This window comes from Ovis aries, chromosome 12, assembly GCF_016772045.2.
Source record: "Ovis aries strain OAR_USU_Benz2616 breed Rambouillet chromosome 12, ARS-UI_Ramb_v3.0, whole genome shotgun sequence".
NCBI classification, from domain to species: Eukaryota; Metazoa; Chordata; class Mammalia; order Artiodactyla; family Bovidae; genus Ovis; species Ovis aries.
Window position 1 is genome coordinate 33,953,406 of NC_056065.1, and position 27,888 is coordinate 33,981,293.

Below are 27,888 nucleotides of genomic sequence, written 5' to 3' on the forward strand. Positions count from 1 at the left end.
CATACAGACTGAAAATGTGGGAATGGAAAAAGGTATTCCATGCAAATGGAAATCAAAAGAAAGCTGTAGTAGCAATACTCATATCTGACAAAATCGACTTTAAAATAAAGACTGTTACAAGAAATAAGGTAGGACAGTATGTAATGATCACGGGGTCAATCCAAGAAGAAGATATAACAGTTGTAAATATTTATGTACCCGACATTGGAGCACCTTAATACATAAGGCAAATATTAACAGCCATAACAGGAAAATCAACAGTTAGACAACAGTAGGGGACTTTAACACCCCCACTTTCTTCAATGGGCAGGTCTTCCAGACAGAAAATCAATAAGGAAACATGGACCTTAAATAATACATTAGACAGATGGATTTAATTGAGATTTGTAGAGCAAAAAGCAGCAGAATACACATTCTTTTCGAGTGCACATTGAATATTCTCCAGAATTGACCACATGAGGGGCCGCAAAGTGAGCCTTAATAAATTTTTTAAAATTGAAATTACATCAAGCATCTTTTCCAACCACAATGCTGAGACTAGAAATCAACTACAAGAAAAAAACTGTAAGAAACCCAAATACATGTAGGCTAAACAATATGCTACTAAATAACCAATGGATCACTGAAGAAATTTTAAAAAAAAACAACCTAGGGATAAATGAAAATGAAACCATTATGATCCAAAACCTTTGGGATGCAGCAGCAACAGTTATGAGAGGGGAGTTGTTAGCAGTACAGTCTTACCTCAGGTAACAAGAAAAATCTCAAACAACCTAACCTTACCACCAAAGCAACTACACTGTTGGTGAGCATGTAAATTGGTGTAACCACTATGGAGAACAGTATGGAGGTTCCTTAAAAAACTAAAAATAGAGCTACCATTTCATCCCACAACCCTACTTCTGGGCATATATATGGAGAAAATCATAATTCAAAAAGATACATGCCCCCAATGTTCATTGCAGCACTGCTTACAATAGCCAGGACATGGAAGCAGCTTAAATCCAATCGACAGAGGAATGGATAATGAAGATATGGTACATATATACAATGGAATATTATTCAGATATTAAAATCATGAAACAATGTCATTTGTAGCAACATGGATATACCTAGAGATTATCATACTAAGTTTGAAGTAAGTCAGACAGAGAAAGATAAATATCATGTGATTTTGCTTAGATGTGGAATCTAAAACATGATATAAAGGAACATATTTACAGAACAGAAATAGACTCAGAGACTTAGAAAACAAACTTATGGTTACCATAGGGAAAAGATGTGGGGGAGGGATAAATTAGGATTAACATATTTACACTACTATTTTAAAAATGATAACCAACAAAGTCTTGCTGTATAGTGCAGGGAACTCTGCTCAATATTCTGTAGTATCTTGAAAAAAATTTGGAAAATAATAGATATATGAATATGTGTAACTGAGTCATTTTGCTGTAATAGTTTCATTTTCAAACTAACACAACATTGTAAGTCAATTATTATTGTTCTTGTTCAGTTGCTAAGTCATGTCTGACTCTCTGCGACACTGTGTACTGCAGCACACCAGGCTTCCCTGTCCTTCACCATCTCTTAGAGTTAGCTCAAAGTCATATCTATGAGTTGCTGATCCCAACTATATCAACTATACTCCAATATAAAATAAAATTTTTTAAAAAATTAGGGTTGAAGAATGTGTCTTTTGTAAAATAAACAAAAGAAAACAAAAACACAGAAATTAAAAAGCAGACTGTGAGAGAATAAATCCTAACAGAAAAGGACTCTGCTTGTCTCTCTAGCATTTACTGTCACGAATTCATCCCCCAGGGTATTTATGAATGTGATTCACTGAAGATACATTGAGAATGTAGGAAGTAAATTGCATTTTGTACCTCTGCCTGTTTTTTTTTTTTTTTTTTTTTTTTTTGCTTTGAAAATTGGAAGTGACAGTGGAACATAATGGTTAAGAGGATATAGTCAGCAATCATCCTACCCAGGCCCCATCAGTCACTAACCCTTGGGCACATTACTTAAACTTCTTTATGTCTCAGTTTCTTCATCCCCCAGATGGGAATAATTACAGTACCTGCTTCTACAAATTCTTGTGAACATTAATTAATGTAGTAAATCTTAACCTAGTGCTTGACACAAAATAAGCCCTCAATTGAACATTGTTCAGTTAAAGTATTAATGGTAGTAGTATAATTACTCTATTGACAGATGTCAAAGGGTAATAACTGACTTGAATGCAAATCTATTTTTCCATTAGGCCTTTTGCATCTTAGCCATTTCATTTTCAATCATCTGGCTTCCTACCGTGTGTTTTTGAGGACAGTGTCAGGGTCTTTTCATCCATGAGCTCCCTACTTCTTCGTTCACATCTTATGTTTTTCCTTTTTGTCTTCATGCACTCTGGCTCCTTTCTTCTCTGATGGTTTCTTCCTCTCTAGGCCAGTATCAAGACGTATTGAGCCATGGACAAGTGTGCCTTTCTGTCACTGTAGGTGTCCTTGCTGACAGGGCCAGAGTGGAGCATAGAGCGAAGAGTATCTTCACCTCTTCTCCAGACAAAGTTCAGATCTCAAGCCACGCTGACCTTCCCTCTAGTGCAGCAGCTTCTGTTTTTTAGCATCACTCTACTTGTTGCTCCCATAGACCCAAAGGCTGTGGAGAACCTTCACAGATAAGACCAGGACCTAACCTAGTGCTGTGCAATGCATATGAGCTGAGACAGACCTGAGTTTAAATCCCTTCTGTGTAGCATTCTGTCCACCTGCGTGACATCTGGCCACTAGGAGCCTGGCTCTCTTCATCTCCAAAATTCAGATCATGCCTGTCTTAGTGTCTCTTTGAGATAATGATGTATAATATTATCTGTGAATGTACTTTTAAACTTTAATATACAAAGAAAGGATAATTGCTACAATAATAACCTTTCTAATGCTATACTGCCACTCTCCATAAAGAAAAGCATAGTTGTTCTTTGCTTAATACAATTATAGACCAGGAATTAATGAGGCCTTAATCTGAACTTTCTAGATTTACACAAACAGGGATCTGCTATTGTCAAATCAGACTCATCATTATAGTCTCTGCAGTTGTTGTCTTGTAAAATTGATTGAAAAGTTAATGTAGGGCTTTCCTGGTGGTCCAGTGGTTAAGAATCCACCTGCCAGTGCAGGGGACACAGGTTAGATCCCTGGTCCAGGAAGATCCCACATGCTGAGGGGCAACTAAGCACTTGCACCTCCATTACTGAAGCCCACATGATCTAGGGCCCATGTGCCACAACTACTGAAGCCCATAGCTAGAGCCATATTCTGCAACAAGAGAAGTCACTGCAATGAGAAGCCCTCACTCACCGCAATGAGAAGTCCTCACTCACCGCAACGAGACAAAGCCTGTGTGCAGCAGTGAGGACCCAGTGCAACCAAAAATAAATAGATTAAATAAATGAATAATTAAAATATTTTTTAAAAAAAATTTGTGTAATTGAAACACCTGGTGACAAAAAATAAGAAAGTATTCAAAAACTGAAAGCAACATCAAAAAGACAAAAAAGACAGCTTCCAGGGGCCTCCATTGGCAATATATACAACAATTTGAGCATCTCAATGAGTAAGGGCAGTAATAGACTATAACACTTTGAATTTAAAGAAAAGAATCCATAATTGCATACTGATAAAGTGAATATCTTTTTAAATGTAAAAAGATGTGATGGGACATGAAAAAAAATTTCCTTACAAAATTCTTCCAACAAACATATATAAAAATGATAGACAATTATTAACAGAAGACCTACAAGACCTTTTAGAACTAACAAACACCCAAAAAAGATGTCCTTTTCATTGTAGAGGACTGGAATGCAAAAGTAGGAAGTCAAGAAATACCTGGAGTAACAGGCAAATTTGGCCATGAAGTATGGAGTGAAGCAGGGCAAAGGCTAATAGAGTTTTGCCAAGAGAATGCACTGGTCATAAAAAACACTCTCTTCCAACAACACAAGAGAAGACTCTACACATGGACATCACCAGATGGTCAACACCAAAATCAGATTGATTATATTTTTTCAAAGATGGAGAAGCTCTATACAGTCAGCAAACACCAAGACTGTGAGCTGACTGTGGCTCAGATCATGAGCTCCTTATTGCCAAATTCAGACTGAAATTGAAGAAAGTAGGGAAAAGCACTAGACCATTCAGGTAAGACCTAAATCAAATCCCTTATGATTATACAGTGGAAGTGACAAATAGATTTAAGGGACTAGATCTGATAGAGTGCCTGATGAACAATGGATGGAGGTTCGTGACATTGTACAGGAGATAGGGATCAAGACCATCCCCATGGAAAAGAAATGCAAAAAAGCAAAATGGCTGTCTGGGGAGGCCTTACAAATAGCTTGAAAAGAAGAGAAGTGAAAAGCAAAGGAGAAAAGGAAAGATATAAGCATCTGAATGCAGAGTTCCAAAGAACAGCGAGAAGAGATAAGAAAGCCTTCATCAGTGATCAATTGAAAGAAATAGAGGAAAACAACAGAATGGGAAAGACTAGAGATCTCTACAAGAAAATTAGAGATACCAAGGGAACATTTCATGCAAAGATAGACTCAATAAAGGACAGAAATGGTCTGGACCTAACAGAAGCAGAAGATACTAAGAAGAGGTGGCAAGAATACACAGAAGAACTGTACAAAAAAGAGCTTCAAGACCCAGATAATCATGATGGTGTGATCATTCACCTAGAGCCAGACATCCTGGAATGTGAAGTCAAGTGGGCCTTAGAAAGCATCACTGCGAACAAAGCTAGTGGAGGTGATGGAATTCCAGTTGAGCTATTTCAAATCCTGAAAGATAATGCTGTGAAAGTGCTGCACGCAATATGCCAGCAAATTTGGAAAACTCAGCAGTGGCCACAGGACTGGAAAAGGTCAGTTTTCATTCCAATCCCAAAGAAGGGCAATGCCAAAGATTGCTCAAACTACCACACAATTGCACTCATCTCACACGCTAGTAAAGTAATGCTCAAAATTCTCCAAGCCAGGCTTCAGCAATATGTGAACCGTGAACTTCCTGATGTTCAAGCTGGATTTAGAAAAGGCAGAAGAACCAGAGATCAAATTGTCCACATTTCCAAGATCATCGAAAAAGCAAGAGAGTTCCAGAAAACATCTATTTCTGCTTTCTTGACTATGCCAAAGCCTTTGACTGTGTGGATCACAATAAAGTGGAAAATTCTGAAAGAGATGGGAATACAGACCACCTGACCTGCCTCTTGAGAAATCTGTATGCAGGTCAGGAAACAACAGTTAGAACTGGACATGGAACAACAGACTGGTTCCAAATAGGAAAAGGAGTACGTCAAGGCTGTATATTGTCACCCTGCTTATTTAATTTCTATGCAGAGTACATCATGAGAAATGCTAGACTGGAAGAAACACAAGCTGGAATCAAGATTTCCGGGAGAAATGTCAATAAGCTCAGATATGCAGATGACACCACCCTTATGGCAGAAAGTGAAGAGGAACTAAAAAGCCTCTTGATGAAGGTGAAAGAGGAGAGTGAAAAAGTTGGCTTGCAGCTCAACATTCAGAAAGCTAAGATCATGGCATCTGGTCCCATCACTTCATGGGAAATAGATGGGGAAACAGTGAAAACAGTGTCAGACTTTATTTTTTGGGGCTCCCAAATCACTGCAGATGGTGATTGCAGCCATGAAATTGAAAGACACTTACTCCTTGGAAGATAAGTTATGACCAACCTAGATAGTATATTGAAAAGCAGAGATATTACTTTGCCGACTAAGGTCTGTCTAGTCAAGGCTATGATTTTTCCAGTAGTCATGTATGGATGTGAGAGTTGGACTGTGAAGAAGGCTGAGCGCCGAAGAATTGATGCTTGTGAACTGTGGTATTGGAGAAGACTCTCGAAAGTCCCTTGGACTGCAAGGAGATCCAACCAGTCCATCCTAAAGGAGATCATCCCTGGGTGTTCATTGGAAGGACTGAGGCTAAAGCTGAAACTCCAGTAGTTCGGCCACCTCATGCAAAGAGTTGACTCATTGCAAAAGACCCTGATGCTTGGAGCAATTGGGGGCAGGAGGAGGAGGGGATGACAGAGGATGAGATGGCTGGATGGGATCACCAACTCAATGGACATGAGTTTGAGTGAACTCTGGGAGTTGGTGATGGACAGGGAGGCCTGGCGTGCTGTGATTCATGGGGTTGCAAAGAGTCAGACGCCACTGAGTGACTGAACTTAACTGAAATTGAACTGATAATAAAAATAGATTCAGAAAGAAATAATAAATGGATGGAAGCCAAATCAGTGAGTAAAATGTTGGGAAAGAAAGTATTTGTGCCATCTGAAGTCACCTCTGCACAAATCACTTATTAACTATAGAGGAAGGATGGTCCTGCTCAAATTAAAAATCTAACAGACACCCCTTTCATCAAGTGATCAAACTTAACATCAACAGTAGTGGGACAACCCAAAATCATGTGCTACCTCATATGACACACTTAGAAGGACACATTATGTATGTACCATTCCTACCAAAAATACTTATCCTAAATATACTTATGTGGTAACAACCAAGCAAATAAAATCCAGGAGTATTTAGCAAAACAACTGACTTGGGCTCTTCTGAATTGTCAACATCGTGGTAAACAAAACAGGAATAGGCTAGGGAACTCTCTTAAACTAAAGAGACACGACAGCTAAGTGTGATGAGTAAACATTGATTGGATCTTGGATAAAAAAAAAAAAAAAGAAAAGAAACAGAAGACATTATTGGAACATTTGTGGAATTTTAAATATTAGGTAATAGGACTATAAAAGTGGCACAGTGTTAAAGAATCTGCCTACCAATGCAGATGTGGGTTCAATCCCTGGGTCAGGAAGGTCTTCTGGAGTAGGAAATGGCAACCGGCTTCAATATTCTTGCCAGAAAAGGCCCATGGAGGAAGGAGCCTGGAGGGCTACAGTCCGTGGTGGTCACAAAGAGTCAGACACATCTGAGTGACTGAGAATGCATACAATGTTATGGTTACTGTGTGATAATTTTATTTTATTTAGAAACCTGGTCTCCTTGTTAGAAATGCATACTCAAGATTGAGAGAATTATCTCAATGTCTGTAACATTACTCTCAAATGGTTTACTAAAAATTGTATATATATATGTATAGCATATATAATATTCTTTCTTGAAATATAGTATTCACTATACTATTCTTGCAACTTTTTTGTGGACTTCAAATGTTTCAAAATTGGCTAAAAATTGTTATGGCAAATCCCCAATTACTTTAATATTCAGCTATGTTCTTCCCTATGCCAGATTAAGAATGATTTGGATCCTGTTAGTCAGCCAGGCCTATCTGGTATCCTTTCTGCCGTCTTTCTCAAGTAAACTCACCTTGACCCAATTCTTGGAAAAAATGAAATGTCAACTAAAATAAAAAATGCACAGCGTGAGAGCTGTGAGTTTCATTTGTTTTCACAGACTTATTGAGGACTATAGCCCAGGAGACAGCCTCTCAGATAGCTCTGAGGAAATGCTCCAAAGAGGTAGGGAAGAGGCCAGTATATGTGTGATTTTGGCTAAGAAATGTGTGTCATCCAGCATACATTTTGATAGAAGGTTGCTGCTAGTCATGAGGAACAGATACCACAGTTAATGATTTTAGTGCTTTTCCAAAATGGAAAAGCAAGAGTCTTGGAAAATGCAAAAGTCTGGCTTCATAAAAACCTTCTGAAATATGCCTATCTAATGACCTGTTTGCCTGTTTCCCCAGGGCACAAAGTGCCTCATCCTGATCTTCACCTTGAGCTCCTTTCAGGATGTAATGTAGGGCAGGGAATCCATCCTTGTAGAACCAGATGGTGAGTAACACTCCTTCTGTTTACAGAAAAATATATCTCACTTATATTTAAGCCAGCTCAAGAGATCTGTATCAACTATTTCCACATCCAGCACTGGCCACTGAATCTTCCATATGAGTAGCAGGACATCTTCTACCTCAGTCTCAGAGACTCCAAGGTACTTCTGGAAGGTTAACATTTGCCTTGTCAATCCTGGGCTTTAATTATAGCCAGATGACCCACAGAAAGGGTACAATGCCGGTATCATTTTATTTTTGAGTGCAAAACTAATTGTATTGATGAGTTGTGGCCATCTGTTCAGCTTCATTGATTATGCCATCAGATAGCCAAGATCTAAAGAATGAATGTCAATGAATTAACTGTAAAGCACCTGTGTAGGTCATCACCTCATAATAATGATCTCTTATACTCACACATGAAATAAAGTTCACATTCTCTCTGAAAATATCAAGTAGGTCCCAGATATAAGATTCTTTTAACCAATATGTGTAGACTGTTTTTAGTAACTGTGTTATATCAGTTTGAGAACTTGGAGAAATTTTTTTAAATTATGTTTTCAGACTGTAAATTGCTTTAAAAATTTATCTATTATTTAGTGCTCACTATGAAGCAAGCAATGTTCGAGCACTTTCTTTACATTGATTATCTCCTCTAAAAAAAAAATAACTTTTTTTTCCAAAAGTGGAAATATATTTTAAGAGGTTAGTCATCTGTCCAAGGTTACATAGGTAATAGCTGGCAGATCTGAGTTTTGTCTACCTTATTCAAAATCTTTTTGTCTTAAATATTTCTCTATAATAACAGCAAAGTCATATGTATGTGAAAATATAATTTATAAGGATTCTTGTGCTTATCAATACGAACACATGTGCCACATTTTAAATAAAGTTAGCAGATGCTAGGGTTCCCTTTTTTGTAGCTTATAGAACTACAGCTATTTCTTTGAGAAGGTTAGATATTGTTCCTGAACTGAAAGAGAAATGTTGACGATCACATTAAGTTTGGAAAGTAAAATGCATACTATTACTAACAGCAGCTAGAATTCTACTGTAAAAATCTATTAACAATATAATATTTATTCCATCTAAATTCCCTGGACTCACCATTTCAGTCATTTGTAGTTGTCTCTCAGTACCATCAAAAGAGGCATAAAACAGATTTTTGCTGTCTGTGTCTCTATATATTCAACTTTTCCCCTGTTATTAGGTGTCAGAAATAGTGCTATGCCTTTGGGCATAATTCACTTAGAGAAGGCATGCAGGAATTCTGGGGATTTGCCCGAAGGTGAATTTCGATGATTTCTGCCCACTTTTTTCCTTGCTTGAGAAAGAAGAGTATAACAGCGCTGCTATCCATGGAACTGAGCTCTGTGTGTATGTTATTTCTATTCGAGCCTCTGTAGAGCAGCTAGCTGTTGGTTGTTAAAGACAATACAATGATAGGTCACAAAAGTAGGTCCAGTCATTTCAAGGCTGGTTTCCAAAGACCTTTTCTAGGAGCATATAGGAGACAAGTGGTGAGTTACAGAAGCAACAGTCAAGTTCTCCAGGTAAAATGAGAGAGGAGGAAAGTGAGGTGAGCAGAGTTTCCCCAGAATTCATTACCAAACATAGGTGTGGTCTCCAGACCTTTGGTGGTGTCTCTATTTTTATATTTGGTATAAATTCATTATTTACTTTTCTATTTAGTAAAAACCATATAATAATAATAAATATACCCTTCTTCAACTTCCAGGAAATTTCACTCTTCTTTTCCAGTCTTTCCAACAATTTCTTGTCTTCTTCACCAGCCCCACTTTCTCTGGATGTTTTCTAGATGTTCTCTAGATGTGATTTGTTGTTCTTTAGTTGCTCAGTCATGTCTCTTTGCGATCCCATGGACTGCAGCACACCAGGCTTCCTTGTCCTTCACTATCTCTTGGAGTTTGCGCAGACTCTTGTCCATTGAGTCAGTGATGCCATCCCAACATCTCATATTCTGTTCTCCCCTTCTCCTCCTGCCTTTCAGTCTTTCCCAGCACTAAGGTCTTTGCCAATGAGTCAGCTCTGCACATCAGGTGGCTAAAGTATTGGAGCTTCAGCTTCAGCATCAGTCCTTCCAATGAATATTCAGGACTGATTTCCATTAGGATTGACTGATTTGATCTTCTTGCTGTCTAAGGAACTCTCAAGAGTCTTCTCCAGCACCACAGTTCAGAAGCATCCATTCTTCAGTGCTTCTTCATGATCCAACTCTCACATCTGAATGTGACTATTGGCTAAATCATAGGTTTGACGATATGGACCTTTGTTGGTAAAGTGATGTCTCTGCTTTTTAATACACTGTCTAGGTTTGTTATAGCTTTCTTTCAAGAAGCAAGTGTCTTTTAATTTTGTGGCTCCAGTCACCATCCACGGCTATTTTGGAGCCCAAGAAAATAAAATCTGTCACTGTTTCCATTTTTTCCCCATCTTTTTGCCATGCATTGATGGGACCAGATGCCATGATCTTAGCTAGATGTCATGATCTTAGCTAGATGTGATTAGATGTTTTTCATATTAGGCTTTGACCCAGTTCCCATCTCTTAAAAATCTCTCTTGATAATCTTATCTACTTCTAAGACTTCAATAATGGGAAAAAAAACTTTTAAGAATGTGTTTGAAGTAGAAAAAAAAGGAATAGATGATATATTATGTATCTGATAGTACTTCTTTTTTGTGCCATAGACACTATTAGTAGTCTGCTGAAGCCAATGGACTCCTTTCATGAATAATGTTTTAAATGCATAAGTTGAAATACATAGGATTCCAAAGAAAACCAGTAACCTTAAAATAAATTTATCCAAAATATTTTGTAAAATGTGGTATAGTAGTTCCTAATTAAATGTGGTAATTAAATTAATTAAATTTAAAATGTGGTATAGTATACTACATATTCAAGAAATAAGAAGATCTGATGAGTCCCATAATTTCAAAGTAGTGATAAATATTAATACTTGGAGATGTCAGTAGTAGTAATAGTACCATGGTATGAAAATTTTTCATGATAGCAGAATCACAGGTTCTTTTAATGTTCCTGTCATTTTTTGCCTATGTCTGTAACTGAGGGGAATGTTAAATTTCAGTTAGAGATGAAGGAGAATAAAGATCAAGCTCACAGGTCACCCTAAATTCTATTCATGCATCCAAGATTAAGAATATCTGGTCTAAAGATTTCTAAAAGAAATTGGGAATCCGTATTGTATGCCTACCAGAAACCATGTGTGTGCTATGAAGAGAGGGGTGGTGCAGAACCACTTATAACTGTACAGGTACTGTATATCCATTGCTGTGTATGTTTGGTTTATCAGGCCTTCTTGACTCTTTTCTTTGTCTTTCTCAGCATGACTTTTATATTGAAGTAAAATTGAAACTACTGAGTACTATTTGTTAAATGATGTTCTATTTTTATTTTGTTTATTGGGATTCTTTTTTGTTTGATTTTAGAATATATTCCTTAGTTGTAGGGGGGACTGAAATTGCTGATTAACTGGAATCATTTCTTCATGCTATGTCTAGCTACTGTTAATATAGATAATTGGACTTTTAAGTGTGGATAGAATTAAGATATCCAACTTTAGCATCTTGCCTTCAAAGGCTTTGACCTGGATAAAAATATCCCATCTCCACCTTTTTGACCCTCTGCCGCTTTGGCTTCCCAAACACTGCATTCTCCTGGACCTCTCTTGTCTTCCTTACTCTTTCAGTCACTTCTGAATCTTCTCATCTGCTTCACACCCTACTGACCAGAAAAATGTAGGCATTCCTCCTACATTAGATCATGAGCTAGTTTTCTCTTCTTTTTTGCCTTGATAATCTCTCTCAATCATGCTCCTTGTCAGTTTCAATGGACCTTTTACTGATTGTCATCTTCTTTCAATGGTATACAGGTATGCTGTCAGAGTTAGACCCCTAAAATGTATTTGGTCACTCTCAAAAGCATCACAATTAAGTCCAAGGTTCTCTTCTTGATTCACAACCTCTACAGTGTGATCCCTATAGATGTTCCCATTCTTCTCCATGTGGCAAGCCCCTGCCACAACTCTTCCACCTCACACTCCCCTTGGCCACCCGACTCTCAAGTATCCAAACACACCATGTTTTAGAAGTTCCTCCTCCTTCCTAGAATATCTTTCTCTTCCAGCTCACCTGTAAAAATAATTCTGTCTTTGCAAACTCAAGTCCCACTTTCTTCAGTTCCAGATGCTCCTAACTTAATTATCTTTTCCTTTCTTCTCATGCTCCAGTGGAACTTTAGATGGTGCATTATCCATCTAATTAATCCTTACTCTTGTTTGCCACTTCTTAAAGTCTACTTTCTGTTTAAGTCATTACATATGAGACAAGCTCTTTCACTGGATTATAAATTCCAGAGAACTAAAGAGTTTTGTTGTAGTCCTTTCTGTGTTGTGTACAGTGAGTGATTTGCCTTTGCTGCTCCTAAGGGCTCCAAAAATTTTTTAATTCAATTGTGGGGAGTGGTTGGGTGATTGAACCCTAAATTTGTGGATGTCTGCAAGATGTATAGCTAAACCTTATTTGGGCTTGATATTCATCAAATACATAGACATTTTACTATGAGTATTGTTTTTGTTTCCAAAACTGGCTAAATGGAATGAGTCTTATTAAGAGACACAGTTAACAGTTTTATTGAGAAGTTTTGGATTCTATATTGGAAGCTGAAATTCATTCTATTTCTTGAGCCCTAATTATGTATCCAGCTCTAAGGATACCTAGCTTTGAATAAAAAAGATCTTTGTTCTGGAAGGGCTTACAGATATCTTCATAAGAGTTTGGAGCTTCCCATCAAGAGTTGCAAGAGAATTTATGTTTCTTAAACTGGAAAAAAAAAATTGTTCGTCCCTTTATTGAAATGTTATGTGTCACCTGGGCTAACTCAGAAGTGAAACCACACAGTACCAAGGGAAGCCGCAGCGTACATGTTGTCAAGAAATGAGGAAGTAGTGATATAAAAAGAGAAGGCACGTTTATCCGGATAATACTGGTTGTAGTTTAGTCTCTGGAAGCCCATTCTGCCATGGTTGTAGTGCTCAGTTGTGGGTGACTCTTTGTGATCCCATGGACTGTAGCCCACCAGTCTCCTCTGCCCATGGAATTTTCCAAGCAAGAACACTGAACATATCCTTCTCCAGGGGATCTTCCCTACTCAGGGATCGAACTCTATCTTCTACATCGGCAAGCAGATTCTTTACCACTGAGCCACCAGGGAAGCCCCTGCAGTTTATTTAGGGCTTGGTTATTGCTATTATTTTATACATTCCCTATCTCCAACTTTAACAAATCCCTGCAACAGGCAAGTTTTAAAATTTCCTGCTTAGTATCATTTTATGTCTTAGGCTGCGAAGCATTAACAGAGGTTCTAAGCAATAGTAATAGCATTTACTATTTGTATTTTCTGGTAGTAATAAACCTAACAACATTTTTGTTTCTGAACTAGTTCTATTATATGTTCAACATTATACTATAAACTAGAGATATGCAAAATTAATTTATGGTCTTAAGTAGCTCACAGAAGTAGTATCTTTTTAAAAAATAGCATTACTGTAAGGGGAAAAAAGAAATATTACTAGAGGAAGATGCTTGTGTAGGATACTCTGGATTTTTTCTCAAGGCTAGTTGGACACTAGACGTTAGGGATATATACCATGATTTTCTGAAATACGAGTGCTAACTGGGGAGAAGCAGAGCATAAACTCAGAACACAGTAGATTAGTATAGGGGAAATATTAAAATCCTTTGATGAAAAATGTAAATTATGAGGAACATATACTTTCAGAAAGAGTAAAGAATATTTTTCAGATGTCTCTGTATGTATGTGTAAAGATCTGTGGCTTCAAATTTGACTAGATTTTGTTTGTTTGTTTTTCAAAATCTTTTCTAAGAATTGCCCTGGTGGAAAATATTCCTGAAGGCCTTAACTATTCAGAAAATGCACCATTTCACTTATCACTTTTCCAAGGCTGGATGAATTTACTCAGCATGGCCAAAAAGTCTGTTGACATAGTATCTTCCCATTGGGATCTCAACCACAGTCATCCATCAGCATGTCAGGTAAGCTGCATCCTCTAATGTGTGTGATGATTTGACCTTTGTGCATTTTATACCCTGCAATATTCTTGCTTCCGCTCCTCAAGTTTAAGTTCATTTTTTCTATCTATACCCATAGTTCATGTTCATTATTACATTTATATGTATGTGCCATTGTTAATCAACGGTTGCTCAGTTTCTACTAGAATGCCAGGTTTTCAGGGGCAAAATCACATCTCATCCTTTAAAGAAGAGGCTCTTTATGCTGTATCGGACAACCTCAGGGATGTCTTCCCATTGCGGTGTCTGTTGATGGCACACTGCAGAATTCTACTTTGCACAACCTGCATGTTTTTTCAGCTGTAATTCTGTAACTGCTTGCTGAGGCATTTATTTGGTTCACTGGTTTCTTAATTTGTCTTTGTGGCACAGAGCCAACTTTTTAAATAGTGGAGTCACACTTTCCGGTATAGCTGTATATTCTTGACTGTCGTATTTGGGTGAATAGGAGAAAGAAGTTTACTAGTTATAGGAACAACCTTTAAAAAACTGACTAAATGATTGAAATGATTTCTGAATGAAATGCTATCCTGGAGATATGAAAATAATCCAGGTAATTGTTCATGTGTTTTCCTTTTGTCAGTACAACCTTGATAGCACTGAGCTATCAAGTGTATGACCTTTGGCCTAAATTTAAATTAGTCATGAGTCCACATGTGTATGTGCTAAGCTGATTCAGTCATGTCCAAATCTTTGCGATCCTATGGACTGTAGCCCGTCAGTTTCCTCTGTCCATTGGATTCTCCAAACAACGATAGTGAAGTGGGTTGCCATGCCCTCCTCCAAGGGATCTTCCCAATCCAGGGATCGAACCCTCACCTCTTATGTCTCCTGCGTTGGCAGCTGTGTTCTTTAACACTAGCCCCACCTGAGAAGCCCCATGAGTCCACAGCAGTTTTGAAAGCCAGCCTGACACATCACCAGTTTTCCGAACTCGGAGAACAGGGAATGTTTGTAGATTGGGACCTAGTTGTGCTTCCCAGGAGTACTTTCCTAATCTACTGTTCTCAGAAACTCATTGCTCCACCCCCTAGGCTTTTCTTTCTTTTTCATAAGAAAATAAGTCTGTGTTTGCTTCAGACTTATTTTCTTAGTTGACTTTCTGCCAGTAGAAATCTAAGCCCAAGAGACCTCTTTTTATTTTAAACCATCAATGTCCCTTTTTAAGTAGTTCAAAATGGAACAGCCCCTTAAAAACTTTCTATGTATTCAGTGATAATCCACTCTATTAGCAAAAAGCTAATAACTTACAGGTGGGTCTTTTTCTACCGTGGATGGTGAGTCAAGATTCTTCAGAACCTCACTGTTCTCACTTCCAGGAGTCCTTTTGTCTGAGACGGTCTGTCACCTCCCACTTTTAATCCATCAGAGGACTCAATGTGCACTGTTACAGCCACAACTTTGATTTGCTCTTTACCCTGCGGCCATTTCTCACTTTGAGAATGTTTTACTAAACTGAGAGACTGTCCTAGATTTTCTGCATTTCTCTCAAAGTTCTGCATGAAAATGAACTAATTCCTTCTTATCATGTACCGCCAAAGCTTTGATAACCTGCCTGAACAATCACGTTAGCCGGATCTCCCAACCCATTCATCACGTTTTCTGTCTCCTGCTTTACAGCAGGCAGTAGCTTTGTCAAACTTTCTACCATTACTTTCTCAAGGACTCGAAAACAATTTCTTTCCTGTTCTTCCAGCCTTGAGTAACAGAATGAGATTCCAATCCATCTCACCACCCAGTCCCATAGCCAATGCCACATGCTGTGAATTTTCCCAGCAGTAGTCTCTGTTTAATTTTCTATGGTGGTTTCACAAACAACTCCAAAACTTGCTCATTATTGTTTCCTATGATTCTGTGAGTTGGCTGACAGTTCTTTGGCTCCAGTAGTGCTGGCTGGGATTACTTATACAGTTGTGTGGAGGTAGGAGGGTAGCTGAGCCTGGGCTGACCGAGGGCCAGACAGGCTCATTCTCTACATATGGACACTCATCATTCAGTAATCTAAACCAAGGTTTTTATAGGGCAGTTGGATCCCGGGAAAGTGCAAATGAAAACTATAAGACCTCTTAATGCTTGGGCTCCTAGAACTTTACTACATTCTCTTAGTCTAAAACAGTCACATGGCCAGGGAAGAACAAGGGACTCCAGGAGGAGTATGCATGTTACAGGAATGGGAGGAACTGTTGACAGCCAAATTCCCAGGTGGTTTGTACACTTGCAAACCTTGGAAAAGAGCTGAACTACATCATTCCAACCTCTTGTTCTGTGAGCCCAGCAAACCCTTTCAGTGTTCAGACTCTGGGAGAAGATGGGTCATTAGAGAATGCCACGGCCTTTCTGCGTCATGGCCCGTAAAGTCACATTATGGTTAGTATTCAGTACTGCTCACAGGGCAGTGATGAAATGGATGAGTGAGGCTCCCAATCTGTTTTGCTTAACAGTGCCTAGCATGGTGCTTGATGCATGCTAAGTGTTCAGTAAATATTTGTTAAGTAGTAAATATTAAGTAAGGGCTTCCCCAGTGGCTCAGTGGTAAAGAACCCACCTGCCGATGCAAACGCGGGTTTGATCCCTAGATCAGAAAGATCCCCTGAAGAAGAAAATGGCAACCCACTCCAGTATTCTTGCCTGGAGAATTCCATGGACAGAGGAGCCAGGCCAGCTGCAGTCCATGAGGTCTCAAAGAGTCAGACACGACGGAGCGACTAGAGAACAACAGTAACAACAACCTGGTTATTATTGAGCTCACCGAGCAAACCTTTGGGAAGAGACCCTGGGTGTGAACTGGTATCTTCCGGTGGAGTCACTCTACTCCCCCCAGAGATGCCTTTTGACTGCCTCTCATTCCCCCAACAGCCCCAGGCTCCTTTACAGATTAACATCAACTGGTTTTCTGCAGAGTTTTGAGCTAATTTCACTTTTTCCCTTTACAAGGAGAAGGCTGCATTTGCAGACATGAGGAATAGAGGGGCTTTACCTGCTTTGGAAATTAAATGGATTCAAGCAGAATGTGAGATTGATTGCATAAACAACTCTCCCTATTCCTGCCTGCTCCTGGCCCTGAGTACCGTGCCCTGTGAGAGGGAGTGAACAGGAGAAAGGGGGGAGGTTGACAGCAGTGTTCACAGGGTTCCTACTATAGATGCATGCAGCAGTGAGCAGTAGCTGGAAGTGAGATCATAGTTCCCTGACCAAGAATGGATCCCTGGTCACCCAGGTGTAAACCAGAATTCCTGTCCACTGGACCACGAAGGCCAGCAGCTAGGGCCTAAATCCCCAGTGCTTACCTGTCTTGAAAAGAAAATTCTGACAAGGAGGTGGAGGAAAAAGAGAAAATTAGAGTACAACACAGAAGGAAGCATGGGCAAACTCTGGAAGAGAGTTGCACCTTCGAAAAAAAAAATTTTTTTAGGTGATTTGATTTTTTTCTTTCTTTTTTTTATATAAATGTATTTATTTTAGTTGGAGGTTAATTACTTTACAATATTGTATTAGTTTCGCCATACATCAACATGAATCCGCCACAGGTATACACGTGTTCCCAATCCTGAACCCCTCTCCCTCCTCCCTCCCCATACCATCCCTCTGGCTCATCCCAGTGCACCAGCCCCAAGCGTCCTGTATCATGCATCAAACCTGGACTAGCGGTTCTTTTCATATATAATATTATACGTTTGAATGCCATTCTCCCAAATCATCCCACCCTCTCCCTCTCCCACAGAGTCCGAAAGACTGTTGTATACATCTGTGTCTCTTTTGCTGTCTCACATACAGGGTTATTGTTACCATCTTTCTAAATTCCATATATATGCATTAGTATACTGTATTGGTGTTTTTCATTCTGGCTTACTTCACTCTGTATAGTAGGCTCCAGTTTCATCCACCTCGTTAGAACTGATTCAAATGTATTCTTTTTAACGGCTGGGTAATACTCCATTGTGTATATGTACCACAGCTTTCGTATCCATTCGTCTGCTGATGGACATCTAGGTTGCTTCCATGTCCTGGCTATTATAAACAGTGCTGCAATGAGCATTGGGGTACATGTGTCTCTTTCAATTCTGGTTTCCTTGGTGTGTATGCCCAGCAGTGGGCTTGCTGGGTCATAAGGCAGCTCTATTTCCAGATTTTTAAGGAATCTCCACACTGTTCTCCATAGTGGCTCTACTAGTTTGCATTCCCACCAACAGTGTAAGAGGGTTCCCTTTTCTCCACATCCTCTCCAGCATTTATTGCTTGTAGACTTTTGGATAGCAGCCATTCTGACTGGTGTGAAGTGGTACCTCATTGTGGTCTTGATTTGCATTTTTCTGGTAATGAGTGATGTTGAGCATCTTTTCATGTGTTTGTTAGCCATGTGTATGTCTTCTTTGGAGAAATGTCTATTTAGTTCTTTGGCCCATTTTTTGATTGGGTTGTTTATTTTTCTGGAATTGAGCTGCATAAGTTGCTTGTATATTTTTGAGGTTAGTTGTTTGTCAGTTGCTTCATTTGCTATTATTTTCTCCCATTCTGAAGGCTGTCTTTTTACCTTGCTTATAGTTTCCTTTGTTGTGCAGAAGCTTTTAAGTTTAATTAGGTCCCATTTGTTGATTTTTGCTTTTATTTCCACTATTCTGGGAAGTGGGTCATAGAGGATCCTGCTGTGATTTATGTCTGAGAGTGTTTTGCCTATGTTCTCCTCTAGAAGTTTTATAGTTTCTGGTTTTACGTTTAGATCTTTAATCCATTTTGAGTTTATTTTTGTGTATGGTGTTAGAAAGTATTCTAGTTTCATTCTTTTACAAGTGGTTGACCAGTTTTCCCAGCACCACTTGTTAAAGAGATTGTCTTTTCTCCATTGTATATTCTTGCCTCCTTTGTCAAAGATAAGCTGTCCATAGGTGTGTGGATTTATCTCTGGGCTTTCTATCTTGTTCCATTGGTCTATATTTCTGTCTTTGTGCTGGTACCATACTGTCTTGATGACTGTGGCTTTGTAGTAGAGCCTGAAGTCAGGCAAGTTGATTCCTCCAGTTCCATTCTTCTTTCTCAAGATTTCTTTGTAAGGGGGCACTTTGTCTTTGTCTGCCCTCACTGGATCTTTGTCCACCCTCTGGCCATCATCTTGTTTTGCGCCTCTGATTAATTTGTCTTATGACCACCCCACCCCCCCGAGATGTGCATGTACCCCTCTGCCAAGTTGGAGTCCAGCTCAAGGTGTCTGGGAGGGAAAATTGCAAGACGTATGGCCTGATGGCCGTCCCCTGCCTTTTGACCCCCGAGAAGTCCTTCTGTACATGTGTAGTATCTCCCTTGCCCCAAGGACCAAAAATATACCCTGTCCTGATCCTTTTCTTAAACAGAGTTTAGTGCCTCTTTGTGGCTGCCATGACTGTTATCTTCAGGCGTCCACAGGAGACAAAGCCTGGCTATTTACCCTGTTTCTGTTGTTATTTCTGTTTTGGGGAATAAACAGGAGGGTGATCGTAAATGCCTAACCTGGAACCCACCTATCTCTTGTCTCAGAAAATGTAGACAGGAAGCTAGTTCTAAGTGTCCAGCCTGAAGCCCACCTTTTCCCTGCCCCATGAAATGTAAACAGGGGGCCAATTGTAAATGCCTAACTCGGATTTCATCTATCTCCTGCCTCACTACGGCAACAAGACAGTGGCTTTTCTCCTCTTCCTCTGGTCCATTGGTGACTGCCGCTGGTCAAACACTAGGCATGGACTCTGGTCCTGAAAGAAAGAGCAAGCTTTCCTTGCTTGCAATAGAATGCTTGCTCCCCAGTTTGCTCCATTTCCCATCTCCCCTCATCTGACCCTTAAGTCCTAGAGTAGTGTTCACAGAAGAACTTAGGATACAAAGGCCTAGAAGAACTTGTCCAAATACCACATGCCTTGGGCTTTCAGAGATTATTTTTAGAGCCTGGCTCACTCCTTCCTACCCTCTCACCACACCATAGGGGTAATTGTACAGAGATCAGAAATGGAAAAAAGAAAGGTCCTTGCTGCCAGCTTTTTCTTTTCAGGTGTTCTTAAAGGATCCATATCCTGTTCTCTCCAGGCCATCAAGTTTTACCATTTCTACAAAGTAAGGTACTGACTGAAAGACCATTTGATTTAAATTCTACCTGATTTTATCTTTCAAATGGAAATAGAAAATTCAAGATTTTACCCAACATTTCAAATTTGAGGTGACTAACCTTTGGGTCTTTTAGTTTTACCATGCCCTCATAATTACTGGGATATAGTTATTGATTGGCTTACTGCACACAGAAGACAAACAATTTCTTATTGAACTAAGAAATCCACCCCTTAATTACTCAAGTGAACTAACTAAAATTTTTCAGGTGATCCAGTATCATGAAAATTGGCTCAGTTTTGAAACTTTTTTCCATTAATATATTTTTAAAAGAAAATATTCTTATTTCAAGGAACACAATATTTACTTCTAAAGCAAGAGTCTGAAAATTCCTACGTGGGAACCTAAATGGTAACTGGATAAGTAGGACCTATAATTGAAAAGCAGCCATCTGCTTATCATCCTGCAGTTGTAAGCAAAGTACACCAAGGAACAGCATAGCCAGTGGCAGGCAGGCCCCAGCTCAGCAGAAAACGGACACAGATAAACGTGGCACGCAGTATCTGTGTGTTCTCTGGATGTCTGTGTCCTCTCTGGATGCCATTTCACAAGAGTGAGCTATGTGTGTGTGCCCAGTTGCTTCAGTTGTGTCCGGCTCTTTGTGACCCCATGGACAGTAGCACCCCAGGCTCCTCTGTCCATGGGATTCTCCAGGTAAGAATACTGAAGTGGGTTGAGCTGCTTTCCTCCAGGGAATCTTCCTGACCCAGGGATTGAACCTATGTCTGTTATATCTTCTGAAGTGGCAGGCAGGTTCTTTATCACTAGCACCATCTGGGAAGCCCAAGAGTGACCTATGGTCATTACTAACAGAATGATGAAAGCCTATCTTTTTTTTTTTTTTTTCATTTGCCTGGAAACAGAAGCACTCATTAAAAATACATTTTAATCTGTGTCACCAGAGGGTTGCTAGTTTAATTCCCACCCTGAAAAACTCATTTTGTCTTTTCTACCTTGCACTGGGTATTGTTAATCTTTTGGAGGTTGTTTCCTTCTGTGCTAAAAGAAACTGGGCAGTGACCTCCCTCTGCATCACAGTCATGTTAAGGGCTAGTGTGGTCTACAGTTCCATGAAAATTATATTTTCATATTTAATCAAAATACATGGTTGACCTAAGGGTTTTGTTTCTTTCTGTCTAGATGATGAGTTTAGACACTGAAGTATTGAATTTCTAGGATAACTTGATTGCTAATTTATGGGATAAAATGATGGAGTTTTATGAAATCAAGACTGTTTAGGAAAATATGATTTGGCAATGGCTCATTAGTAGAGCTACCAAATTCATTGATCAAAAAAATCTTATTCTCTATGAGTTTGCTGGAGGAAACCAAAAAACTAATTAATGAGCTATGACCTTTTAATTCTTTTTTAAAATTAATTAATTTATTTTAATTGGAGGTTAATTACTTTACAATATTGTGGTGGTTTTTGCTGTACACTGACACGACTCTGCCATGGGTGTACATGTGCCCCCCGATCCCGAACACCCTTCCCCCCTCCCTCCCCATCACATCCCTCGGGGTTGTCCCAGTGCACTGGCTTTGAGTGTCCTATTTCATGCTTCGAACTTGGACTGGTCATCTATTTTACATATGACAATATACATGTTTTAATGCTATTCTCTCAAATCATCCCACCCTCGCCTTCTTCCACAGAGTCCAAAAGTCTGTTCTTTATATCTGTGTCTCTTTTACTGTCTCACGTATAGAGTCATCATTACAATCTTTCTAAATTCCAATATATATGCATTGTTATACTGTATTGGTTTTTTTCTTTCTGACTTACTTCGTTCTGTATAATAGGCTCCAGTTTCATCTGCCCCATTCAGTTCAGCCACTCAGTCATGACTGGCTCTTTGTGACCCCATGAACTGCAGCATGCCAGGCTTCCCTGTCCATCACCAACTCCCAGAGTTTACTCAAACTTATGTCCATTGAGTGGGTGATGCCATCCAACCATCTCATCCTCTGTCATCCCCTTCTCTTCCCACCTTCAAACTTTCCCAGCATCAGGGTCTTTCCTAATGAGTCATTTCTTTGCATCAGGTGGCCAAAGGATTGGAGTTTCAGCTTCAACATCAGTCCTTCCAATGAATATTCAGGACTGATTTCCTTTAGGATGGACTGGCTGGATCTCCTTGCAGTCCAAAGGACTCTCAAGGGTCTTCTCCAAAGGAGTACATCATGGCTGTATATTGTCACCCTGCTTATTTAACTTATATGCAGAGTACATCATGAGAAATGCTGGGCTGGAAGAAGCACAAACTGGAATCAAGATTGCTGGGAGAAATATCAATAAGCTCAGATATGCAGATGACACCACACTTACGGCAGAAGGTGAAGAACTAAAGAGCCTCTTGATGAAAGTGAAAGAGGAGAGTGAAAAGTTGGCTTAAAGCTCAACATTCAGAAAACAAAGATCATGGCGTCTGGTCCCATCACTTCAGGGCAAATAGATGGGGAAACAGTGGAAACAGTGTCAGACTTTATTTTTGGGGGCTCCAAAATCACTGCAGATGGTGATTGCAGCCATGAAATTAAAAGATGCTTACTCCTTGGAGGGAAAGTTATGACCAACCTAGACAGCATATTAAAAAGCAGAGACATTACATTGTCCATAAAGGTCCATCTAGTCGAGACTACAGTTTTTCCAGTGGTCATGTATGGATGTGAGAGTTGGACTATAAAGAAAGCTGAGAACCAAAGAATTAATGCTTTTGAACTGTGGTGTTGGAGAAGACTCTTGAGAGTCCCTTGGACTGCAAGAAGATCCATCCAGTCCATCCTAAAGGAGATCAGTCCTGGGTGTTCACTGGAAGGACTGATGTTGAAGCTGAAACTCCAATACTTTGGCCACCTGATGCGAAGAACTGACTCATTGGAAAAGACCCTGATGCTGGGAAAGATTGAGAGCAGGAGGAGAAGGGGACGAGAGGATGAGATGATTGGATGGCATCACTGACTCAGTGGACATGGGTTTGGGTAGACCCCGGGAATTGGTGATGGACAGGGAGGCCTGGCGTGCTGCGGTTCATGTGATCACAAAGAGTCGGACACGACCGAGGAACTGAACTGAGCTGAACTGAATTAGAACTGATTCAAATGTGGTATTTTTAGTGGCTCAGTAATATTCTATTTTGTATATGTACCACGACCTTCTTATCCATTTGTCTGCTGATGGACATCTAGGTTTCTTCCATGTCCTAGCTGTTGTAAACAGTGCTGTGATGAACACTGGAGTACACCTGTCTCTTTCAATTCTGGTTTCCTCAGTCCGTATGTCCAGCAGTGGGATTGCTGGGTAGTATGGCAGTTCTATTTCCAGTTTTTTGAGTAATCTCCACACTGTTCTCCATAGTGGTTCTACTAGTTTGCATTCCCACTAACAATGTAAGAGGGTTCCCTTTTCTCCGCACCCTCTCCAGCATTTATTGCTTGTAGATTTTATGATAGCAGTCATTCTGATTGGCATGAGATGGTACCTCATTGTGACTTTGATTTGCATTTCTCTGATAATGAGTAATGTTGAACATCCTTACATATTTTTGTTAGCCATGTGTATGTCTTCTTTGGGGAAATGTCTGTTTAGTTCTTTGGCCCATTTTTGATTGGGTCGTTTATTTTTTTGGTATTGAGCTGCATGAGCTGTTTGTATATTTTTGAGATTAGTTCTTTGTCAGTTGCTTCATTTGCTATTATTTTATCCCACTCTCAAGGCCGTCTTTTCACCTTGCTTATAGTTTCTTTCATTGTGCAAAAGCTTTTAAGTTTAATTAGGCCCCATTTGTTTATTTTTGCTCTTAATTCCATTACTCTGGGAGGTGGGTCATAGAGGATCTTGCTGGATTTATGTCAGAGAGTGTTTTGCCTATGTTTTCCTCTAGGAGTTTTATAGTTTCTCGTCTTACATTTAGATCTTTAATCCATTTTGAGTTTATTTTTATGTATGGTGTTATAAAGTATTCTAGTTTCATTCCTTACAGGTGGTTGACCAGTTTTCCCAGCACAACTTGTTAAAGAGATTGCCTTTTCTCCATTGTATATTTTTGTCTCCTTTGTCAAAGATAAGGTGTCTATAGGTGCATAGACTTATCTCTGGGCTTTCTTAAAGAGATGTATTTACACGAAATCAATTAGTTACTGGTCTACAGTGAACCATGATGTTTGATTTTGAAAAACTATGATTTTAAAAATATAACAGTATTTGCTCAATTTAGGAAGTAGCATGTTTGAAAGTTTAATGATCCAGGAGGTTGTTTTGAAATGCATAAGTCAGAATTCTGTCTCTAGACAATGAGTGATAGGCAGTTATCAGTGGTAGACAGATTGTAGAGTCAGGAGTATAGCTTGTATTTCTTTTTATCCAATTATTGGCTCTGTGACTTTGAGTTAGATACTGAAGTCTCTGTGCCTCAGTTTTCTCATCAGCAAAATCAAGGTGATAACAGAACCTACCTCATAGGTCGTTGTGTAGGTTAAATTAGTTAATATTCATAGAGGGCATAGAATAGTCTTTGACCATTTATCGCCTATGTTAGTGTTTATTACCAGATTCGTGAATGTTGTTCACAGTGACTTATTTGGGTACACACTACAAATCTGGTTCAAGTCAGTTTAATTATAGTAACAAAGAATGAGTTCTCACTGGGTGCTTTATACTATGCTAGACTCCAGCATGATTACCATGTAAAATTAAAAGAGGAATTTAATTTCTACAAATGTGGGATTCATTCTGGTCCTCTCTGTTTCTTAGTGAATTCCTGCTGCTTCTCTGTGCTTTTGCTTCCCCATCTGTTAAATAATTCTAATTATATTCTTGCTTGCTTTCCAGTATATTTCCAAGGGAAATCATCATTCAGATATAAACTCATAAACACTATGATTAGCAAGAGTTTAACCTCTTTGATTCTTTTAGAATCCAATCAAAGAGACATGAATAAATCATGAATCCAAAGAGATTCTTCTCAATTATTAATGTTTTCATTAAATAATAACTTTTCTTTTAAATTGTCTTATCTTAGTTTTGTTTGCCTATATGCTGTTTTCTGTCTAGACTTTCACTTTCCTAAGGTCAATTTATGTTTTTGGAAATTTCTTTTAAAAAAATAGGTTGGATTTTTTTCCCATTAGAATATTAATTTTGTTGTTGTTCAGTCACTCAGTCATGTCCAACTCTTTGTGACCCTGTGGAATACTTATATAAATACTATTAAAAAAAAACCTGGAAATTACAGAGAAATGAAAGAGAACAAAATCATCCACATGATCATCAGCAAACATTTTGTAATAGTTATTTTATGCATAATCATATACATGGGCTCATATAAAGAAACTTGTATTTTAATTTTGAACTTAATGTCATACCATAAATATCTTCCCATGCTATTAGAAACCTTGGTAAACATCATTTTAAATTGGCTGCCTAATATACAAATATAGTGTACATACCAGATTAAACATATATAACTATTTCTCTATTATTGAACATTTAAGCTATTTCTTTTTTGGAAATGAATTCTCCTGCGGTTAATATTTCTGTGCAAACCATTGTTTTCTTTTTGTTCATTCACTCAGTATCCATTCTTAGAAATAGGGTTAAAGGGCTAAAGAGTCTGAACTGGTTTCTTAAAACAATGGGGTTTTGAGGGAACATGTAGAAAACTCTCATGGTTGCTACCTAGGAAAGCTGGGACCACTGGGAGAGAGGACTTGAAGGAATTTTGCTTCCATTCTCTGCAGGGCTCTCTGCTGGCTGAGAAGAAGTGATTGTGGAAGAGCTGCAGTGTTGGGCACATCTTGATATTCCTCCCTCGCCCCAGTCACATCACAGGCTACCGTCTCCTGCAGTGCCATCCGCACGCTTGCCCATACTGCTGAATGCTCTGCCAAGATTTCACGTTGTCCACTCACCTTTTGCAGTCAGACTGGACTCTGGAGCAGCCTTAAAGCTACTCCCTAGTACTGTAGGAATCCAGCTGCTCAGGTCCCTATAATAAGTATTATTCTCCTGATACTAATTCCTTGCAATTTCCTGGCCCTTTACTGGTGTGATGAGCCTATTCATCTCTCTTCATCTGTCTCTGACGGGGATGGCTTTGTTCATATCTAAGGGGTGCATAATTGTGAATAACCATCATTAGGCAAGGTCTTGATGATTAACTCTTCTGAATAATTAAATCTCTTAATGGGATGGATCCTGGACTGCCAGCCAGCATGCCTACACAGCAGATACTCTTTGCTGTTATCAAGCAGGTAATCGTTGTTGCTCATCACCCAAAAAGTGGGCATTCTCAGCTAAGTTGTTGGATCTGTGACACTGAGTTCCCAAAGCTATGATTGATCCATGACCACAAGACATCTGTGAACTGATATAATGGCCAACATCTTGTGGCTTCACATAAGGAATTCTATATTCCATTGGCATGTTCTGAGAGTAGCCAAAGTCTCTGGCCCCCATCCCCAACTCTGCTCTTTTCTTCAGCCCACATCTAACCATCCAGTTCATTGCTGTGCTATCTCATAATACCTGAGATCATTCCCCACCCCCCCCCTTTTTTTTGATTGACTCTGCTGTAGCTCAGGTCACATTATCTCACACTAACCTTCTAATTTCTCTTTCAGCCTTCAGGCTTGCCCTGTACCAGTCCTTCTCCAGTTTATAGTCAAGAGTTTTCTTTCAGAACAAAAATTTGACTATGCCCTTCTCTAGGTAAAATCCTTCAGGCGTCCACACTTCTTTTTAGATGATGTGTAGACGCTTTGCCCAGGCTTACAAGACCCTTCGTGATGTGCTCCTACTTAGGTCCCTGCCACAGACCTCCACCCAGAATATTTTTTCTTTCTTCCTCCTTTTGAGGGAACTTGCCTTGCATATCTCGGACTGGGTTATTGGTATTCTTGCTGTATTTCCTCTAGGCCTGTACCTTGTCCACCTACCACCTGACACATCGGGCTGTATTTTCTTTTTATCATGTATCTCCAACACATATTAAGGTCCCTGGTACATAGCATACATCTAGTAAATGAATTTGCTCAAAAGACTCTCTTCTTTGTCTTGACAGTATTTGGGAGTAAAAGTTGACACTAACAAATATATGTCAGTCCCATATCTGTGTTCAGACCTCTGGCAGACTTTGTATATTTCAGTAAACATAATAGATAAATAAGAAAATTTAGTAAGTGTTCTAAACTGTAAACAGCTTTTTTTTCAGTAAATGCAGTACCCCAAATTTTTGATTGCACCGGGTCTTCGTTGCACTGCAGGTGGGCTTTTTCTAGTTGCAATGAGTGGGGCTACTCTCTAGTTGGGGTGCACAGGCTCCTCCTTGTGGCTTCTCTTGCTGTGGAGCATAGACTCTAGGGCACATGGGCTGCAGTAGTTGCAAAACACGGCTCTAGGGCTTGGTTCAGTCATTGCGATGCATGGGCTTCCTTGCTCTAAGGCATACAGAATCTCCCTGGACCAGGGCTCAAACCTGTGTCCCCTGTATTGGCAGGCAGACTTTTGAGCACCGGACCACCAGGAAAGTCCTGATTTAAACTTTTTATCCCTTGTGTGTGTTTGTAATTATACAATCGTAAGTATACACACACGTTTTGGTGCCTTTGTTTCTTTGGGATGGGCCTCTAGATATGAGATTGCTGAGTGGAAGAAAAGCAGTATGTTAGAGTACTCTTTCCCAAAATTGTTGACAAGAGAATATGCTGCCCCTCATAAATTATTTCTCAACCTCTTTGAGTACAAAGAGAGATCTCATTATTGTTTT

At 39.3% G+C, this 27,888-nt stretch overlaps 1 protein-coding gene across 6 annotated transcripts in view; it reads left to right on the forward strand.

The window, feature by feature from the left end:
* The window catches only part of PLD5 (phospholipase D family member 5), a 413,113-nt gene that overhangs the window by 242,864 nt on the left and 142,361 nt on the right, over window positions 1-27,888 (forward strand). For all 6 annotated transcript variants that reach the window (XM_042257200.2, XM_042257199.2, XM_060396074.1 and 3 more), the window contains exon 3: window positions 13,792-13,960. In XM_042257200.2, coding sequence (XP_042113134.1) covers window positions 13,792-13,960 — 169 coding nt within the window. The remainder of the gene's footprint in view (window positions 1-13,791; window positions 13,961-27,888) is intronic.